The sequence below is a fragment of the Oryctolagus cuniculus genome, chromosome 6 (genome assembly GCF_051225735.1).
Source record: "Oryctolagus cuniculus isolate XC-2025 breed Fujian yellow rabbit chromosome 6, ASM5122573v1, whole genome shotgun sequence".
Taxonomy (NCBI): Eukaryota; Metazoa; Chordata; class Mammalia; order Lagomorpha; family Leporidae; genus Oryctolagus; species Oryctolagus cuniculus.
The window spans coordinates 3,532,501-3,553,061 of record NC_142872.1 but is presented as its reverse complement, the minus strand read 5'-3'; the positions used below and the strand labels follow the sequence as shown (position 1 = coordinate 3,553,061).

The window sequence follows — 20,561 nt, the reverse complement described above, 5'->3', positions numbered from 1 at the left end:
CCAGGGAACCAACACAGCCAGGCTCCCATCCTGATCCCAGGGAACCAACACAGCCAGGCTCCCAGCCCTGCCCAGGGAACCAACACAGCCCAGGCTCCCATCCTGATCCAGGGAACCAACACAGCCCAGGCTGCCAGTCCTGGCCCCTGACTCTGACACAGCACCGAGCTGTACTCCTGGCCCCCAACATTGGTACATTCCGGGCTGCCAGTCCTGGCACAGGCAGGAGGCTGAACTGTCCCAGCTGTGCCTCAGCTGAAGCAAGGCTTCTTCACGCGTGCTCATGGTTACGGCAGGAGAAACCCATGTGCTTCATCCACACAATCAGTGTTCCTGGCAGGCCACTCTACTGCCTGTGCCGCGGACACGGCACGGAACGTGACGTGAAGAGAAACCCACAGCTTTCATGAAGCTTCCGTTCTAGTGGGGAGCAGCAGCTAGAACAATGAAAACTCGGGGAGACGTTCCAGTAGGCCGAGGAAGACTGACAGATACCCCGATAATGTGTGCTTGTGCGTGTGTGCGTGCGTGTGTGCATGTGCGTGCACGCGCGTGTGTGGCATGGTGCTCATGCTTCTGCTTCCACAGGACAGGGTGGTTCCACTGAACAGCGTGGACCACGTGGCTTATCTCGTGGCTCTGCCATTTGTGCAGGCTGGTATGCGTGTTGAAACGCATGTCGCCAGGCTGCTTTCCCGAAAGGCTGTGACAGGAGCCCTCCCGCCAGGTCTGTGAGATGGCACACTTTCGCTGGACACTGACCAGCACGGACAGATACCACGACACATGCATGTAGCCTGTGAAAGCTTTATACACGCGATGAAGTGTGGCTAAAATGGTTTTCACCTTGGACTTTGCCACTAGCAACACAATAATCCCTATAAAGCTACCCAGGCAGCTGCCCGTGGAGCCCAGAGCATGGAGGCTGATGACCGGTGACAGGTTGCCAGCACGCGGAGATGAAATGCGCCCTCTCCAGTAACTGCTGTCAGCCCTCATCCCTCATTCATGCTCTGGGTAATGGATATTCTGTCAGCTTCATGGACAAGGCACTGCAAACTCAACTCCCAGGGAAGTGGCCCCAGGCCCTGTCCTCCTCTTGCTACCTCAGGGAGCACAGGGTGGGGCAGGGGAAGGCGGAGCCAAGGAAAGCTGCCAGGCAGCCCTGTGGCAGCCCGGGGCCAGAAAGCCCTGTGCGGGGCGCTGCTTTTCTTTGGAGAATGACTGCGGAGTTCGGACCAAGGACACAATGTCGCACTAATTGAAGTCTGGGGACAAGACGCTTCCAGGACACTCCCTGGAGGCAGGCACTTGGCCAAGGTCTGAACCACATCAGACACGCCGGCCCTGACCGCACCCTCGGCCTCTGTTCGCTCCTCCTGTTCATGGTAAGGGTTTTTGGACAGACCCGGAGCGGGGAAGCGAGCCCCAGTTCTCCGGAGAAGGAGCTCCCGCTGCAGCTGACCAGAGCACGGCCGGCCGCGAGGTAGCCAGCACGATCTGCAAGCCCTAAGGTACAGCACAGGTGCGGGAGGCTTTCCTGACTGCCTAAAAGGAAAGCAACCATTTTAATACTGAACAACTGGTGACTCACTTTAAGCATGACAGAATTTCAGTCACCCCTGGATATGAACTCTGGTGGGCCCACCAGGTGTGCGTGGCTGGAGCAGGGCTGTGTGCTCGGTCGATGCAAGTCCCTGATGCTCTTCAGGTTCTGGACGAGGGTCTGCACTACCAGCGCTTAGGCTAGGATCAGTTTCGGCTCTCTGCTTTGCCCTCCCAGCTCGGGATCTGGAGGACATCACTGTGTCCCCCACAGAAAATCTCACAGTGAGGTTGGCTCTGGAGAAGTTAGGGGCTCAGCCCCACCGCTCCTGTGCTCTGAGGCCTCAGGCCAAGACCTGACCTCTCTGGACTTGCACTTTGACACCTGGATGTGCGGGAGCACCCACCCCTGCGGAGCAACACTGGGACCAATGTGGCCATGCGTGCGGACTGAGCACCCGCCTGCTGTAATGAGGAGCTCAGAGGGGGAGACTGCACAGCCCACGGCTCGGCTTCCTCAGTTAATGAAGGGTGATGGGGCAGGGTCTGTGCGGCCTCCTCTGGGATTACCCCAGCTCTGCTTGGTTTGCACAGGGAGGAAAGCACCACACATAGAGCCCATCACAGTCATGTGCATGTGCAATAAAAATGAAGTGCTAGCTAAACATGAGCCAGAATAGATAAGCAATACGTAATTCAGGGCAATTGACAAAGGCAGATGGTGGAGGAAAGTCCAGGTACGTAACTACCACCACATTAGCCAGGACCACCTGGTCCCACCGGTCCCTCCTGACAGAAAGCGCTGGGAAAGGAGGGTGCATCCAGAGCCACGGGTGGCTGTGGCCGTGGCCGTGGCCGGATCTGAGGTTACCACTGCCGTTTGGTGGAGGGTGAGGATGTGGCAGGCATCCCCCGCCTGGCCCCAGGGCAGGGAGGAGTTGTGCTTCTGTCTTAACACTTTCAGAGCTGCTCCAAAGCTGAGCACAGCCCCAGCTGCTGTGTAAGGGCAAGAGCTGAGGGTCAGACAGCCCTGCAGGGTGCTGGGGCACCCGGACTCCGCCACAGGCAGCATGTTCCCTGAAGGCAGGCCAAAGGGTGCCAGGTCTCTTTTTCACTCCTAGGCAGGTGGTAGAACGGAGTCTGATTCTATCTGATCTCAGGGACGACAGAAAGCAGAAGGAAGCGCGGATGCACGTGGAGGTTTGTGGTGTGACAAGGCACGGGCAGTGAATGGTGTCACTTTGTTTTCAATGTAGTAGACTGAACTGCAGTATCTAAATGCTTTCAGCTCTGAGGAACCAGATATTCTTTCTTGACTACCCCCAAGGTGTCTGTTCTGGCTGTAAGTTGATTATGTTTAAATACTTACATTGACCAAGAACAAGAGACAATAGACATTCCGAGAGCTCCCGGGAGTGAACTCTGTAGAAATGGGCCCCCCTGTGTACGCTGCCCCTCTGGGCTGCAGGACCATCCTTTTCCTAAGTGGACAACACGGTCCAGTCCCCGTGTCAGGCAGAATCTCCAGGAGGCCAAGGAAAAACGGGGGATTGCAGGCTGGGATAGAGGGGAGGGTTCATCCCTGGGTGAAGGCACTGAAAGAAAGACGGCAGAAAGCTAAACAGATAAAAGAGGGCGAGCAGAAGACAGGCAAACAGTGTGGGCACAGGGTCCCCGAAAGTCTCCCTGCCGAGTGTCAGGGCGGCTGCTGGAACACAGCTCAGCGGGGCAAGGCCAAGGTGGCCCAGGCTTTCCCCGTGCACTGGCTCCGCGGCTCAGCCTGCTGACGTTACAGAGCCCGGTTTTTCCTTGACCACCTAGACGGCAGGTGAAATGGACAGGATGTGTAGTGCGAGTGATGCTCTGGGGGCCCTGGGCTCATGAGATGGGCCAGGGAAACTGGGAGGAAGAAAGAATCTAATGGAGAAGTCAGCTTTGGATCCTGAAATCAGGACCGTGACCGAGAACAGTGGTGCGCTCGCGGTCCAGACAAGCATGCGCGTGCCCGGGCAGCATTGGAACAGAAACTGCCCTTCCTCTGCTCTGTGCCTCCTAGAGACGGCCAAGGAAGCTGCCCCACAGCAAGGACTGCAGCGCTGAGCACCACATGCTGCTGCTTACATTTTTTGCCTCCGGGTTGCATGAACCCCATCTGACTCTGACGAACCGAGCCCTCGGCCAGCCTTTGTGACTCGCCTAGGGAGGGCACTGCATCCTCACTAGTGACACAGCACATGACCGTGCCTGCCGCTTAGTCAGACTACAGCCAGAGCTCAGGGCATGGGCACCGGGAACCCACAGAGTCCGGGTGCTGCCTGCTCCCCTGTCCCGGGAACTCCCTTCCCAGTGTGATCGTGTTGGTGCCATCGCCGCCTTGCCCAGCCACCAACAGGCAAGCTCTTGCCCATGCCTCATCCCTGTCCCTCCCTGGCCTGAGCAGCCTGGAACCCTGTCCTCTGCTCCCCGCACCGGGAATGCCCTGTCCAAGAGTAACCCTTCCTGAGGAGCCCCTTACTTCTCTGTAGCCCTCGGCCCGTGTGGTTCCGCAGGATTTTAGCGTGATCGCAGCACGTCTATTCCCCTGGGGCTCCCTGAGGCTGGAGCTGAGGGCCTTCCCACACCCGACTGCTGATAGCCTAGGCTAGAGTTTGTCCAGCATGGACACTGGCCCAGTAGACACCCACAGAGTGAGGGAGTGACCAAGCGAATGAATGAGAGAAGTGAGGGGGAAAGATGCGGAATTAATTTCCAGATCTGTTAACACAGAAGACGCTGAATGCATGCATCTGCCGTTTACCTAATAGATCATAAATATGGCTTAAGTCAAGCAAACGACTACCTGGAACTCATCTGAGATCATCCTGTTAAAAAGGGGGAACTGACGGGAAGACCAGGACTCATTCTGCTCTGGCAGCCTGATGTTGCTGGAAGACCCGGCGGGTGGAGCCCAGGTCCTCCCTGACCCTGTGTGGGCTCTGACTGCACAACGGACGCGTCTCTCGGCCAAGTGGCTCAGCCTCCACAGGCTTCTTCCCTTATTATTCAGGGCACAGGCTACACCTCGCTGGTGCCCCTCGGCCCGGCCTCATGGGCAGAATCGTCCAGAGGGTGTCCTCTGGCCCTCTGGGGAAGGCGCAGTGGCAGGCGTTTTCTTATTACTGGCGAACACCGGGTTAGTTTTTTTATCCATCAAATTTAATTTCCTAATGGTCGATTGTTATGACTTACATGAAACTCTGAGGATCAAATTAGTAATTTCTCAGAAGCTCTTAATCAGAAGGCATGCAAATAAAATTAAATTTTTTGCACCATCGTTGAGCACCTATCTCTTCAAGTCACAAGGCCAGGAAGTCTTGGAGGTTCAAAGTATTTAAGCAGGAAGAAAAGCAGAGCTCTGCTTCTGGGAAGATTGCAACGCAGAGAGGTGAGAGAGAGGCGGTCCGTCCACAGGCAGCCGTGCCAGGAGGTACACTGCCACCTGCGTTGGCACAGGCTGAGGACAGCAGGGCACAGAGGCATGGAAGCAAACACCTCCTAGGAGGGCTGGGGCGGAGGGAGCGTGGAGGGGGCCTTGGAAGAGGTCCTAGGGCTCCAGCCACTAAAACAAAGCTGACTTTCAATGCCTCCAGCCCGCAAACTGCTTACTGCCCTGACCCCCACCACTCCTACACCAGCGACAAGTTCTTGGGCAAAATATTGCATTTTAGTTGCCCCTCTGGGTATGGGTGTAACCGCAAGACACACAGTAGAGGCTCGGCCTGTGGAGCGCAGGTGTAGACAGCTGAGTGAGTCATCTGGAGCCTGAGGCACCGATCTTGCCCCTTCCGAGAGGCCACCTTCCAGCTGTGCCTGGCGTGGACGAGCACTGTTGACCAGGCTGTGTTCTAAATGCCTACAACCCATGGCCACTGCTGACCGTGGCCTCACCCTCGTGTGGCTGGGACATGTCTGCACCGTGGTCCAGGGATGCGAGGCAGACACGGCTGACAGCCCAACCTGACCAAGGCTGCAGAGAGCGGGGCCATTCGGGGAAGGTGGCTTCTACCTCGGTACCAGCCCCTAGCCCCTGCACCCTCCTTGGCCCGCAAGCCTGCCTCTAATTCTGACCAAGCTGGTGCTAAACAAGAGAGGCTACGCTTCAGGCAAATCATCTTTTCACAAGCCAGAGCCTAACCGCGTTCTTCACCACGTCCTGTGAACTCCCCTTGGCGGCCTCAGCTCCCATCGTGGCTGAGCCTGGTGATGGATTCAAAGGGCATTCAAGGTGGGCAGCGGGTGTGACTGGCAGCGGTCGCAGGTAGGAAGCCACTCCCTGCGCTAGGGCCCAGCAGGCCTTCTGTTCTTGTTCAGACCAGAGCAGGAAGGGTTCACGGGGGGCGGGGCGGGGGGGGGGGGGCTCCTGCAGTGGGAGGCACATGGTGCGCACAGCCCACACTCAGTTCTGCAGGCATTTTTCCCCCCAGGTCTCGCCTCTCCCTTCTGTCAAGACAAACTCCATCGCCATGACACTTGGCAAGACCACGTCTTACGTGACCCTAACTCCTCTCTGTGTTTGCAAAGGACCTCGAGCTGGTGATGCAATGGCTTACTGAAGAAAGCACGTGGCAAACACTCATCAAATGATTGCCTTTTGTTGATAGGACATTAGAAGGGACCTGTGTTCTTATTTGGTTACCATCAGTGATTACAGTTTCTAATCACAGGTAAATAAACTTACCAAGCAACCCACAAGAAAAAACAAAATCCTGCATGTTAAGAAGTGGCTCACGGTGCTGAAGAGACCACAGCCAGGAAAGCAGCGGTCACAAGCCTATTTGGAGAAGGCCTGGGGGATGAGGAGGTAGACCAGTTGCACGGTATCCTAGGAAGCAATTCTCCTCCCTGGGATCTCAGGGCACTGGTGACAGCCGGCCATGGAGGCCAACAAGACTGTCACCACGGACTTCGTTCTCCTGGGGCTCTGGCCCGAGTTCAGCCACCTCATCGTCCTCATGGGCCTCATTCTTCTGGTCTACGCCGTGGCTGTCATGGCCAACGCTGCCCTCATCGTCCTCATCTGGCTGGACACGCGGCTCCACGTCCCCATGTATTTCCTGCTCAGCCAGCTCTCCCTTATCGACTTGGCGTTAATTTCAACTTCTGTCCCCAAAATGGTCGCAAACTTCTTCTCGGGGAAGAGAACCATATCGCAGGTGGGCTGCGGAGCGCAGATCTTCTTCAGCTTAACTCTGGGGATCGCGGAGTGCCTCCTGCTGACCTTCATGGCCTTGGACCGCTACGTGGCCATCTGTAAGCCGCTGAGGTACTCGACCATTGTCAGCCATGCCACCTGCACGCACATGGTCACTGGCTCCTGGGCGGGAGGGGCCACGACGTCCCTGGCTCACACGGCCTACGCCATGCACTTCCCCGTCTGTGGTCGCCGGGAGATCCCACACTTCCTGTGCGAGGTCATGGCCCTGCTCAAGCTCACCTGCGAGGACATCTCCGCCTACGTAAAGTCAGTGGTGGTCTCCAGCTTCCTGGTGGTCCTCATCCCCCTGGGCCTCATCCTGGCCTCCTACGCCCTCATCTTCCTCACTGTCCTCCGTATGAACTCCCCTGAGGGCAGGAGCAAGGCTCTGGCCACCTGCTCCTCCCACCTATGCGTGGTCAGTCTCTACTTTGGCCCTGCAATCTTGGTGTACATGAGGCCTGGCTCCTCTAAGACCCCCAGATTAAACCAGTCTCTCTTCATGTTCAACGCCATCCTCACGCCGATGCTGAACCCCCTCATCTACAGCCTGAGAAACAAGGACGTGCTCGCGGCTCTGAAGAGCACCGTGGCTAGTGCACGCCCGCTGCGGAAGCTGGAAGACTCCTTCCGACGGCTTTCCAGGGCCTGGAGGATGGGACGCGTTCTAGGATGAGATCCTCGACGCCCTGGCTGTGTGTAAAGAGTTAAAACAACCTGGCCATGGCTCCAGACATGGTCCAAAGCAGTTCTTCTGACCGCAGATCTGAAGCCACAGAACTCTCTCAATGGCACCAAGCACCAGCTTTGCCCACAGAGGCCCAGGACACACGTGCACTCATTGGCTCAAACACCCTGTGCTGAGGAAGACACGAGCTGTCCTCAGGGCACTGGAGAGCTCACAGTTTGGGGGGGGGGTGTCAGGAAGCAGAACCTCTGAAAACAGTGTCACCTGCCCTGACTGACTGCAGGCAGCCGTCACCCAGCTCGCCCACCTGCAGCCCAACGGTGGCCACAGGCTTCGCAAGGAACCCGGAGCAAAACTCCCTCCCTCCCTGAGTGCCTGCACGTCCTCCTGTTCTCCGCACTGCTCCCGAGGTCAACCCATCGTCCAGTGCAAACGCAGCCTGCAGGAGCTGGAGGCTCTCTTTCCAGCGATCTGGAAAACTGGAATGAAATAACGGCTCCCGCCCCCGCACTGCCGAGGGAACTAGCAAGCTCACACACCATGCACTTGGAGTGGGGCAGGCGGGCAGGCTGTGCCGTGCCACACAGGTGCACACGCCTGGAACCCAGGCTGCACGGCCAGACCTGTTGCTCAGCTGAGACTTGCTTCTGAGTGTGCAATGGGCTCTGTGCTGGTCTTGAAATCTACACTATTTGCTTTAGGCTGAACGTCCAGTGGCTGAGTATTAAAACCAGCCTCAGTCAGGGCTGAGACAAAACCAAAAATGAATGAACAACCAAAACACCCACACCACACTTTCTTCTAGAACACAAAATAAGCTTACTGTATTCAAGGAATCTGTAAGAATGCAAAGTTACCACCTCATTAATAAAAATTCAGTAGTGTCCTCTAAAGAACTGGAATTATTACAGAGCTCAGGAGTGTCCCGGTGCTGCCAGCGTCCATGAGCCCCTTCTGTCACTCCAGGGAGACGCGGCGTTGGAGTGGACACGTCCTCTTCAGCTGAGGCGAGTGAGGAGCAGGCCGTCCCAGAGCTGCCGGGACACAGGCTCCTCCACGGGACTGGGCCCCTCCCACAGGAACGCCCTCCCCGAGGCTCGCTCCTCCCTGTCCTGGCTGGGACTGGGTGGACGCAGGCTCCGCCACGGGACTGCGCCCCTCCCACAGGAACGCCCTCCCCAGGCTTGCTCCTACCTATCCTGGCTGGGACTGGTTTGGTTTGCAGAGTTTGCCTTCCTGAAGAATTCCTCTTTCTTAGTATTTCGGTAATGGACTTAGCACTGCTGCCCACGCTTATTTCTAACGTTTCTTCATATGCTGCTGTTTGTCCACACACTGGGGGAATGCGTGACTTGAGATCTGCACAAGACGTGTGCCCTGGAACGAGCAGGCTGGCTCTGCGCAGGCTGTCCCTGCAGCCCCTCTCAAGAACCTCCACGAATGAGACACGTTTTGAACATAAAACAAAGCACGCACCCACCCCAGTTTTGTACTGTTCACAGCAGGCTGCTGCCATGTGTCATCGTAGGGGTGATAGCACAGGTGCAGCAGGCACTCACTGGGTCCCCTCCCCCACAGAAATCCACGCACCTGTCCCCAGGCGGCACTGCCTGGAATGTCCCTGAGCGCAGAAGTGAGGCAGGGACGTCCCGGGGCCGCAGAACGAAGGAAAGTCTTGATCCAGGACGGATGATTCTTTTGGGCCCCATCTCCCTTCCCCACCCTGGTGCACAGCCCTGTCGAGAATTCTCCCAGGATGCAGTTCCTGCCATGACACCAGCTCTGGCCATTCAGCTTCCCCAGCACTCTGGGACCCTCCACAGGAGGCCCACGCTCAGCTAACCCACGGGCAGCATCGGCAGCATCGGCAGCATCGGCAGCATCGGCAGGGCTGGCCTGCCTGGGATCACTGGGAAGCTACACGTGCAGACCTCAGGGTTGCCCTCCTCTGGCCAGCGGAGTCAGACCAGGGAGACCGGCCAGCACTCTTGCCTGCAAGAAACAGGGGCCATGGTCTGCAGGCTCGGATCACTGCTCAGCTTCCCACACAGCCCAGGCTTTCTAGTCAAATTTTCCTCAGATTGGGAAGTAGCCGGTGACTGCCCACAGAGGCTGTAGCTGTCCCTGCCCACTGCAGGTATCGAGCAGGGACCTCACTAACCCCCCATGCCCTGCTCAAGCCTACGCTGGGCATGGAGGCAAGCCCATGACCACGCACATCTGTGAGCTCAGCCCCTGGCCATGCCCACTACATGTGTCTGAGCAAGCCCATGACCACGCATCTGTGAACATAGCCTCTGGCCATGCCCACTACATGTGTCAGCAAGCCCATGACCACGCACATCTGTGAGCTCAGCCCCTGGCCATGCCCACTACATGTGTCTGAGCAAGCCCATGACCACGCATCTGTGAACATAGCCTCTGGCCATGCCCACTACATGTGTCTGAGCAAGCCCATGACCGTGCATCTGTGAACATAGCCTCTGGCCATGCCCGCCAGAGGGGGCCCTGCTACCCCTGCCTGGTGACCACAGAGGCTCTAGCGAGCTTTCGGGAGCATGGAGGCCAACAACTTTGTGGGAGAATGGAACTAGACGTCTATTGTGATGCAAACATTTTGAAATCTGTGCTTTCTCAGAATATCCCATTTCCAAGAACGTTTTGCAGACCTCTTTTCTGCACAGATGACAAAACTTTTTGCACCAAGACAAGCTTATGGCTGACTTCCCGTTCCCAGAAACTTTGTGAAATGCTCTTATGGCACCTGCATTCTAAAGAAATGAATACACGGTCTGTGCCTGCGTGTAATGAGCCTTCCTCAGCCCACTGCGCTGACGCTCATGCCGTCAGTCACCCCTTTTCCATATTTACACATAGGAAGCAAACTGTTGTGCTAGGGGAGAAAATAAAGAATTGTCTGCACCACAAGCTCTCCTAGCTTTCTGTGACACTAAATCCCCAGAGGAAACGCAGACTAATGCCAGGTCTCTCAGCAGAGCAAACACAGCGAGAGCAAGCGCGTCCAGGAGCCATGTCCCCTGCACCGGCAGAACACGCGGAGCAGCATCTGTAACCCCCTCAGACATGCACACACCTCACCTTCTCCCCGTCATTCCTCCTGCCCTGGCACCTCTGCCCCTGTCCTGGGCCATGGCTACATCACAATCCACCCCTGCGCCTGTAAGCGTGGTCCCTGGGTGCCACACCTGCCTTCACCTGCTCATCATTCATCTGGGCTCTCCCACAGCTTGCAGGGTGCACCATCAATTCTGTACCCAGCAGCAATGCGGCCTGGCCAACATGGCCCAGTGCTGCCATCGCTCTGAGCTCCAGCAATGCCTGGCGCCATGCACAAGGTTCCCTCTCCCTGGAAGGCTCCTCCCCCACCCCATCCCCCAACACACACACTCCCAGGTCCCTGTCCTCTACCTGGACCTCACAGCTCTCACTCACATCTTGTTTCAGAGCTCCCACTCTGCACAGCCTCCCACCCTGTGCACTCGTGAGGTCAGTTCCTCAGGATAACGTCTGGCAAAGCACACACCTGTTCCTGCTCAGTAGTCTCAGCCATGCGCGCGATTGGCAGCACCAGTGAATCCTGTTACCCTTCCCATGCTGATCCAGGGGAGTGGGTGCCTCCCGGGCCACCTCCTGCGGCTCTGCTTCCTTGGCCAAAGCCTTTCAGAAATGCTCACAGCTGATGCCGCCTCTCCATCTGCTGTGCAGGTCAGGAAGTGGAGGCCCCAGCTGGCGACTCTCCCAGGTGGACAGTACTAAACAGCTCAAAGCAGCACCAGGCAGGCCGCCTGCAGGCTCACTCAGCTAAGGGCCAACCATAATGAAGGGTCTGTGTCTGAGACCTGAGGCCTTGAGAGCCTGCGGGTGCCTCCTCCTCAGACACAGCCCCTCCAAGATGCACCTCCATGGACGCTGCCCTGGGCCTCAGCCCTGAGGGTGCAGCTACACTGGTGGTGTCCACGTGGAGCCACAGAGGTGGCCACCTCTGCTGACACTCACAGGAAACACTCATAGGCTCTCCACCCGCTGCCTTATTCCATCTACACTGGCTGGTGCTTCCTGCCTCGAGCCCCATGCTGGACACATGGAGCCCACAGCAGGGCTGGCCATGGAGAAGCTTGCCAGCCATGGACATTCCACCCTGATAAGAGGGACTGCAAGGAGGAGGCCACAAGCATGCTGGGAAACACAGAATGCAATTAATCTGAGAATCACAACGTGTCTCTCTATGCTCCCAGCAAAGCCAAAATCTTGCACCAGGCATTCAAGTCCCTCGCAATGAAAGGACGCTCTTACCTGTGCAGTCTTCCATTAAGCAAGCTCTGCGGCGGCTTTTCCAGGCCTGGCCCTCTCTCCCTGGCACATCCCATCGGGGCTGGGCTGGCCAAGGGCACTGGTGAACCTGCAGCTCAGCGCGGAGTCACCCTCGAACATGGGGGTGTGAGTGAGTGAGTGCAGCTGCGGGACCCACGGCTGACCAGAGCGGTGGGGAACTCCCAGCATTCTGAGCTGTTTCCTGTGGGCGTCCCAGCTCCACCTGCTGGGGTGGAGGCCGCTAGCTCCTGTCGAGGAGCCAGCCTGGCCACCAGCGGGGAGCCTGCTCAGGCAGTGGGGTGGAGTCCCTGCAGACAGATTTCCTGGGCCCAGGGCCCCACCCTCGTCAGCTGTCACATGTGCTGACACCGCTGAACACCTCTAGCTTCAGTCAGCATCCTATGGTTCAGAGGTGAGGGTGCAGAACCCACCACGGCCAAGTGTGCCCAGACTGGAGTGAGCTCGCGTTTGCAAAGTCCTAGGAAGAGTTCAGGCTCATAGCAGTTGCCCTGCAAGTGACTGTCACTTCAGAAAACAAGTTGAAAGCATTTGTACGAGAAGCGCTATTACCTATTAGCAAGCCCCTCGTTCCTTTGATACTGAGATGAATAAAACACATTTATCAAGCTCCTCACTTAACATCAAGATGAATAAAAAGAATTCCCACCAAGCTCTTAGAAATTCCCAGGAACGTTGCTGGGTTTTGCCTCAAAGTATTTCTTAATCACTTGGAGGAACGGGAAGGGGCACAGACTCCTGCGTGCACTGGAACCTGTACAAACGCAAGGCCGAGGAGTGAGACCCAACCCGGTGCCAGTGCCGGGCGACTCCTCTCAGCGGCTGGAAGTTTTCTGTGGGGTGGGAGAGGGTGAGGCCACAGCTGCTGGTGTGTCCGGCTGTGCCGACACCACTCCACACAGCATCCCTAAGGCAGACCCTTCCCCAGCATTATCCAAGCCCCCCGCTCATGAGTCTGGCTCTGCCTTAAGGTAGGACTGGGGGCATTTTTGGTTGACTTGCATGCACTGACAGCAGCCATGCTCAGTGACACCACAGCGAATGCAGGTCCCGTGCATGGCAGCCATGCTGAACCACACTTTCCCTCATGGGTCCCCTTAACAGACTGGCGACCAGGCCAGGATCGTCCACCTGTCCATGTGAGTCCTTCCAGCCCACCCTCACACAACCTGTGGGTATCTCCACGTTGTAGAGGACAACAGAAGGCTGGTAGGTGACAGGACCTCCCCAGATACACAGCTGTAGAGAGTGAAACTGGGTTCAAACGCAGCTGACCCTGTAACCTTCATCCTCCCAAGCCTCCCTGGGGGTTGCAGCCCGGCTCTCTGACACCTGCGCTCATTAACTACCTGGGCTTAAGGAGCCAACACGGTCCCCAGAGGGCTGGCTGCATCCTCCCCAGTCCACCGTCCTGCTTTAAGCCCAGACGCTCGGGGTTTGGCCTGGGTGCTGGCTTCAACGGGATCCACAGCTGTGGAGTAGATCGTCCACAGAGCTTCATGTCTCAATGGACGGGCAGAAAGATACAAAGAGGGATGGAGAAGAATGCAGAGACTCCCGGAGGGCACAGGGACCGCCACACACCTGATGACGAGGTAACACCACCAGAGTACTGGTGGGGGTGAATCTAGAAGCACGAATTAGGCAGAGACCCCATGTCCCACGGTGCTGCGCACGGGCAGATGAGCAGCCAGGTCCACTGTGGGGAATGTTGGGTGCCGTCTGGATGTGACGCCTGCACACGTACGGGGCTTTTCCTATCGACTAGAATCCACCCTGGTAGTCCTCACGGGATGATGGCCGCACTGTGCCGCAGAATGCAGAAATGTGCTGATGACAGAGGGCTTCATTCCTGTCATTCAGCATTCCTGTCTGTGCTGGATCACACGGCTCCACAGCAACAGGCATCAGACCACCGATCGGCCCCACTGAAACACATTGCAACATATTTGTTTTCACTTGGTAAAAGCAGGAGTTGCAGAAATTGATTCACATCAGCAACAGTTTGACAGTTTCGTGGGCAGAGTGACTCCCGGTGTGTTTTTCTGCCATGGTCCTCCAGTCCTAGATGGCAGACTAAGACATGGGGCGAGGAAATGGTTCTTCCGCCACTGACTTCATTCTCCTGGGCCTCTTCTCTGCCTCCCAGCATCCCGGCCTCTTCGTCAGCATCATCCTCCTGTTTCTCGGGGTGGCCGTCATGGGAAACTCTGTCCTGGCCCTGCTGATCTGGGGCAGTGCCCGCCTGCACACCCCCATGTACTTCCTGCTCAGCCAGCTCGCCCTCATGGACCTGACCCTAATCTGCACCACCGTGCCCAAGATGGCCTCGGACTTCTTCTCGGGACACAGGAGCATTTCCCATAGCGGCTGTGGAGTTCAAATCTTCCTCTACTTGATGCTAGGGGTGGCCGAGTGTGTTCTTCTGACTTTCATGGCCTTTGACCGCTACTTGGCCATCTGCAGCCCCCTCAGATACCCAGTCATCATGACCCCGAGTGTCTGTGTGCAAATGGCCGTGGGGTCGTGGGCTGGGGGTGTGATCATCTCCCTCATGCACACAACCTATGCCATGCACCTCTCCACCTGTGGCTCCAGGAGAATCCACCATTTCTTCTGTGAGGTCATGGCCCTGCTGAGGCTCTCCTGTGAGGACACCTCTGCCTACGAGAAGATGGTGCTGGCCTCCGGCATCGTTTTCCTGCTCATCCCTTTTGGACTCATCCTCACCTCCTACGTGCTCATCTTCCTCACCGTGCTCCACATGAACTCCCCCGACGGCAGGAACAAAGCTCTGGCCACCTGCTCGTCCCACCTGGCTGTGGTCAGCCTCTACTTTGGCCCAGCCATGATCATCTACATGACCCCGGGGTCCTCCCTGCCCCCCGAGGTGGACCAGCGTCTGTTTGTGGTTGACGTCATCACGCCCATGCTGAACCCTCTCATCTACAGCTTGAGGAACAAGGATGTGCTGTGGGCCCTGCGGAACGTTCTAGGGAGCAGGATGATGCTTACACAGAAAAGGTGATGCTGCTTTTCATTCAGACGCCCAGATTCTCAACGCTTCTCCCACGGAACGCTGGTTCTGAATTCTGGATTTCCATTTTCAGCCACACTGGGGAAAGGACAGTGCCCCCTTTAATGTCACATTTGTAAGGATGTGAACTATGCTGGAAAGAGGGGCGTGATCCTCGTGGGGCCTCTGATGTCCGTCAGAAGCTTCTGGTGAGCGGTGCAGCCGAATCAACCTTGGAAGGCAAATTTCCGGTTTCCATGAGCCTCGCGTATCAAAAACTTTTTCCAGAGGACCCTGGCATATGCATGACAAAACATTTATGTGATTCAAGACACCCTGCGTGGTGACACGGTGCTAACACACCTGTCTGGCCCCGTGTCTGCCACCCACCTCCAACACACTCCACACTGCAGCTGTTTGGGCCTTTCGGCCTGCACCCACAGACAGGCTGACGAGTCGCCGCCTTTTATTACCGCCCCAGAGCAATGCGGCCACCTGCAAGCTCCCGTTCAGTGGTGCTGTCCTGTGATGCTGCTCTTAGCTCTCCCCTCGGTTTACTGGCTTCCTCCTTCTGGCTCCATCAGAGCTTCCCCTTTCTAAGGGAGTGTATCCTCTCCGCCTGGTAGAACCCCTTGTTCACGTGTCTGCCTCCTTCCTGGGACAGAGGCTCTGGCCTTACTATTTCTCAATGGTCCGTGTGGTTTTTGCATCAAGCCTCCCAGGAAACACGAGCTGAAATCCAATGGTTTCAGCTGTGCTCAGCGTCTTTTACTGGAGAACAGACCTCGGAGCTCTTGTTCTCGGTGTCTAACTACCTAGCAGGAACTCTTTGGACCAGACTAATCTCCCAGCCTAGGGCGAGACCCAACTCTAGCTCCATTTATGTGGCTTTGAACAAACTGAGTGTGATATCATTGTTACACTAGTGCTAATAACACAATACAAATACACTTGCTTGTTTATTATCCCTTGTCTCTGCCTATGTATTCAATTATTTAAATGTTAACATCTGATAGATTTAGGATGTTTACTGAACGGTGTTGCACAGTCAGCCAGTGAGGTCACTACTCTATGACTGACCTAAATGGAAACAGCATAATATCTGCATATAATGGATCCCACAAGTTTGAAGTGGAATCGGAAATCAGACATTCCCATCAGAAAGTGACTCACAGGAAGGAATCTTCAAATTCGGCCCAGGATGCAAGGTCTCAGGCATGGACCTGATGAACTCATCTCTTTATTATTTCAGGAATAGGTCAGTTCTAAATGTCTCCACCTGCCAGTCACCTCCTCCATGTGTAGATGTCTCCTGTGGTCAATTTTACCTCTCAGTGCAACTCAAAAATATTTTATTTATTTATATCTCATAAATACAACATTAGGAACATAGTAATTCTTCCCATTGCCACCCACTCTCTCCTGTCCCTTCCCCCTCTCCTGTTTGGTTCAAGAAAGAAAAGGAAACAGAATGAAAGAAGAAGAAAACAAGAAAGAAAGAAAGAATAGAGGACAAAAACTAAGGGAGCTGTTCCCAACCATCTGAACAAGGGCTGTCCTCCGTCAGTGCTTCCCAAAGACAGCTGTTCCCAACCGTCTGAACAAGGGCTGTCCTCCGTCAGTGCTTCCCAAAGACAGCTGTTCCCAACATTTCCTTTTTCATCTCTGATTTTGTTAATTTGGGTCTTCTCTCTCCTTTTTCTGGTTAGTTGGGCCAATGGTGTGTCAATTCTATTTATTTTTTCGAAAAACCAGTTTTTTGTTTTGCTGCTCTTTTGTGTTGTTTTATTGGTTTCAATTTTGTTGATTTCTTCCCTAATTTTAATTATTTCTTTTCTCCTATCAGTTTTGGGTTTGGTTTGCTATTGTTTTTCTAGATCCTTGAGATGCACTGATAGCTCATGTATTTGGTGCCTTTCCAGTTTCTTGATGTAGACTCCAATTGCTATAAACTTTCCTCTTAACACTGCTTTTGCTGTATCTCATAAGTTTTGATATGTTGTACTGTCATCATCATTTGTTTCAGAAAGTTTTTGATTTCTCTTTTGATTCTTTGATGACCCACTGTTCATTCAGGAGAATGCTGTTCAGTCTCCATGTGTTTGCGTATGTTCTGGGGATTCCTGAGTTGCTGATTTCCAGCTTCATTCCATTGTGGTCAGAGAATATGCATGGTATGATTTTGATTTTTTTTAATTTGCTGCGATTTGCTTTATGGCCTAGTATGTGGTTAATCCCAAGAAAGTTCCATGCACTGGTGAGAAAAATGTGTATTCTTTGGCTGTAGGGTGCAAAGCTCTGTAGATATCTGTTAGGTCCACTTGGTCTATAGTGTCAATTAACTCGGCTGTTTTTTGGCTGATTTTCTGTCTGATTGCTCTGTCCATTTCCGAAAGTGGAGTATTGAAGTCCCCCATTACTGTTGCATTAGAGTCTATGTCTCTCTTTAGATTCCTTAACATTTCTTTTAAATATCCAGGTACCCTGTAATTAGGTACATATACATTTTTAATAGTCACCTCTTCCTGTTGAACTGATCCCTTAATCATTACATAGTGCCCTTCTTTTGTGTCTTTTAACAGTTTTTGTGTTAAAATCTATTATGCCTAATATTATGATGGCTACATCAGCTCTTTTTTGGTTTTTGTTGGCTGGAATATCTTTTTCCAAACTTTCACTGTTAGTCTGCGTGCATCTTTGTTGATGAGATGTTCTTCTTGTAGATAGCAAATAGATGGGTTTTGTTTTGTAATCCATTCAGCCAGTCTGTGTTTTCAACTGGAGAGTTGAAGCCATTTACATTCAAGGTGTCTATTGGTAAGTAACAACTTTGCTCTGCCATTAATAGTCCTATTTTTAACTTTGGGTTACCTTTGTATTTTTACTGGGCGATTTTCTGCCTTCCCCTTCTTTCACAGATGACCGTGTTTCTGTGTTTCTCTGTGTAGCACATCCTTGAGTATTTTTTGCAGGTCCGGGGGGTGGGGTGGGGTGGGGTGGTGGTGGTTACAAATTCTTTCAATTTCCATTTGTCATGGAAGATCTTTATTTCACCTTCATTCATAAGTGAGAGCTTTGCAGAGTATAGTATTCTGAACTGACAGTATTTTTCTCCAAGGAGGACTTGGAATATATCTTGCCATTCTCTCCTAGCCTGTAGGGTTCCTGATGAGAAGTTAGCTATGAGTTTAATTGGGGATCCTCTGAATGTGATTTGGCATTTCTCTCATGCACATTTTAGAATCTTTTCTTTATGTTTTACTGTGGAGAGTTTGACTACAATGTGTCGCGAAATTGGGAGTTCTATGTGCTTCCTGTACTTGGATGTCCGTTTCCTTCTCCAAATTGGAAAAGTTTTCTGTTATTTCATTAAGAAGGCATTCTAATCCTTTCTCTCTTTCCATGCCTTCTGGAACTCCTAGAACCTGTATTTTGGGTCATTTGATAGTATCTTATAGATCTCCAACAGTGTTTTTTAGTTTTCTAACTTTTTTTTTGGTCTGACCATAAAATTTCCAGAAATTTGTATTCTAGTTCTGATATTCTTTCTTCTGTCTCACTCACTCTGTTGCTAAGACTTTCCACTGCATTTTTATTTGATCTATAGAGTTCTGCACTTCTAGTATTTCATTCTGATTTCTCTTTAATATCTCAATGTAATGGGAAAATTTTTCATTTAGTTTGTGAATTTGCTTTTGGTTCCTTCTAAGTAGTCTGATGATTAATTTTCTGAATTCCATTTCTGGCATATATTCAATCTATTCATCTTCACCTTCTACTATTGAGTGCTGCAGGGTTCCTTTGCGGGGGGGTCTCATAGTTTCATCCTCATTCTCATTTTTTCCTTTGTTTTTTCAGCATTTGTGTGGGTCAGGCTCAATGAGCTCCACAGGATACTCCGCTGGGTGTGGGAGTTTGAAAACTTAACATCTGGTATAAACCCTCAGGTTTGCACGTGAAAATAAAGCATGAGCAGGCGATATTGTGATTCGATTGAGGGGCTGGGCTGGGCATGAAAAAGCCAGAATTTCTCCCTGATGTACCAGGTCCCGAGACACCAAGCTTCCCCCAACACAGCCGCCCACCCACACTTAAGAGGCTCACCACAGACTTCAGGTTACCACTGTAGTTAACGACTTGACCCGGAACAGGCTGCAGGGAGGGAGAGCTCAATACCAGATAACAATAAGCCACGCAATGGCAGAAAAGAAAAAAGCACTATTTTCACAGGTATTGTTAAATGTAAAGCAATTTCCATGGAAAAAAATCTCATCTCACCCTATGGCACTAGGAAGCCTGTCGTAACTTGAGGCCTTCCACCCAAATCTGTAAATGGGTCCTTTTCACTACTTAGGAGTGGACAGACAGAAGGACACAGAACATGAACAACACTCCACTGCCGCTATGATGGTTAAGATTCTGTGACCAGGCCGGTGCCGCGGCTCACTAGGCTAATCCTCCGCCTTGCAGCGCCGGCACACTGGGTTCTAGTCCCGGTTGGGGCACCGGATTCTGTCCCGGTTGCCCCTCTTCCAGGCCAGCCCTCTGATGTGGCCAGGGAGTGCAGTGGAGGATGGCCCAGGTGCTTGGGCCCTGCACCCCATGGGAGACCAGGAAAAGCACCTGGCTCCTGGCTCCTGCCATCGGATCAGCGCGGTGCGCCAGCCGCAGCGCACCCGCCGTGGCGGCCATTGGAGGGTGAACCAACGGCAAAGGAAGACCTTTCTCTCTGTCTCTCTCTCTCACTGTCCACTCTGCCTGTCAAAAAAAAAAAAAAAAGATTCTGTGACCAGAGACAACAATGTTGTTTACCTAAACTGTGAGCCTCAAAGGGGTGATGGCACCTGGGACTTGGGATTCCTCAGCCCTGGCTCAGCATAGTTCCCTTCCGTGTCTGCTTCTCCAATAGGGACGCTGGCCTCAAGAGCACCTGCCTTCTCTACTAGCAGAGAAACTTTGGGATTCAAACACTGGGACAGGGCTGCTGGGATCTGCACGGCGCCCCAGCAGAGTGTGGGAAAGAGGCAATCACTCATCCCCCTGGCTTCCCAAACAATCTGACCATCTCTCAAATTGCAGGACATGAACATGCCACAGGGCACCCATCCATAATTCAGGTTTCAATCCATAGGAGAGCTTTCCTCTCTCTGGCCCAACATAACAAAATTCACACAGGGACAAGTAAAAGGAGGCATAAGAATGATGCAGTCCAGAGAATGGAATGGAAACTGTAGTAATTTAATACGTGTTTTACAGTAACTGATGACATGAGTTTTAGAGTAAACAAAGACAAGATTTTGCATAAAGTTGAAATAAATTTGTTTTACTTCAGTAATTTCAACTTTATAAAGTTTTCTAAACTCTAACACTTCTAGCGTTCCTACTAAAACAGCTGATGATACACCAGAGAGAAGCATTGGTCAGAGATTCAACAACAATAATTACAAAAGAACAGCCAGTGCCACGGCTCACTAGGCTAATCCTCTGCCTGCGGTGCCAGCACCCTGGGTTCTAGTCCCGGTCAGGGCGCCGGATTCTGTCCCGGTTGCTCCTCTTCCTGCCCAGCTCTCTGCTGTGGCCCAGGAGTGCAGTGGAGGATGGCCCAGGTCCTTGGGCCCTGCACCCACATGGGAGACCAGGAGAAGCACCTGGCTCCTGGCTTCGGATCAGTGCACAACGTGCCGGCCACAGCAGTCACTGGGGGGGTGAACCAACGGAAAAGGAAGACC

At 53.6% G+C, this 20,561-nt stretch overlaps 3 protein-coding genes across 11 annotated transcripts in view; 2 read left to right on the top strand and 1 right to left on the bottom strand.

Annotated features, from left to right (window-relative positions):
• The window catches only part of LOC127485501 (olfactory receptor 2L5-like), a 69,836-nt gene extending 57,820 nt beyond the window's left edge, over positions 1 to 12,016 (bottom strand). For 3 of the 9 annotated variants that reach the window (XR_016235011.1, XR_016235012.1, XM_089334763.1), the window contains exon 1: positions 11,781 to 11,918. Coding sequence is in view for 1 of the 9 variants with exons in the window: in XM_089334762.1 (XP_089190888.1) it covers positions 11,781 to 11,796 (16 nt within the window). In the remaining 8 variants the exon portion in view is untranslated. The other 6 variants (XR_016235015.1, XR_016235014.1, XM_089334764.1 and 3 more) reach the window with 3 other exon arrangements.
• On the top strand, positions 6,459 to 7,648 carry LOC138850039 (olfactory receptor 2L2-like). Its single transcript, XM_070075739.2, has one exon. The coding sequence runs from the start codon at positions 6,459 to 6,461 to the stop codon at positions 7,452 to 7,454; it is 996 nt and encodes a 331-aa protein (XP_069931840.2). The 3' UTR covers positions 7,455 to 7,648.
• A 1,261-nt stretch (positions 12,017 to 13,277) lies between the features above and the next one.
• Positions 13,278 to 19,584, top strand: LOC149125968 (olfactory receptor 2M4-like). Its single transcript, XM_089334760.1, has 2 exons — positions 13,278 to 13,411; positions 13,966 to 19,584. Exons 1-2 carry the CDS (start codon positions 13,316 to 13,318, stop codon positions 14,842 to 14,844), a joined length of 975 nt encoding a protein of 324 aa, XP_089190886.1. The 5' UTR covers positions 13,278 to 13,315; the 3' UTR covers positions 14,845 to 19,584.
• The last annotated feature ends 977 nt before the right edge of the window (positions 19,585 to 20,561 follow it).

Excerpts from the sequence above, each read along its gene's own strand:
- LOC138850039 (XM_070075739.2), top strand. The coding sequence starts at position 6,459 with ATGGAGGCCAACAAGACTGTCACCACGGACTTCGTTCTCCTGGGGCTC.
- LOC149125968 (XM_089334760.1), top strand. The coding sequence starts at position 13,316 with ATGTCTCAATGGACGGGCAGAAAGATACAAAGAGGGATGGAGAAGAAT. Across the intron at positions 13,412-13,965 it reads GCCACACACCTGATGACGAG|CATCCCGGCCTCTTCGTCAG; the intron begins GTAACACCACCA and ends TCTGCCTCCCAG.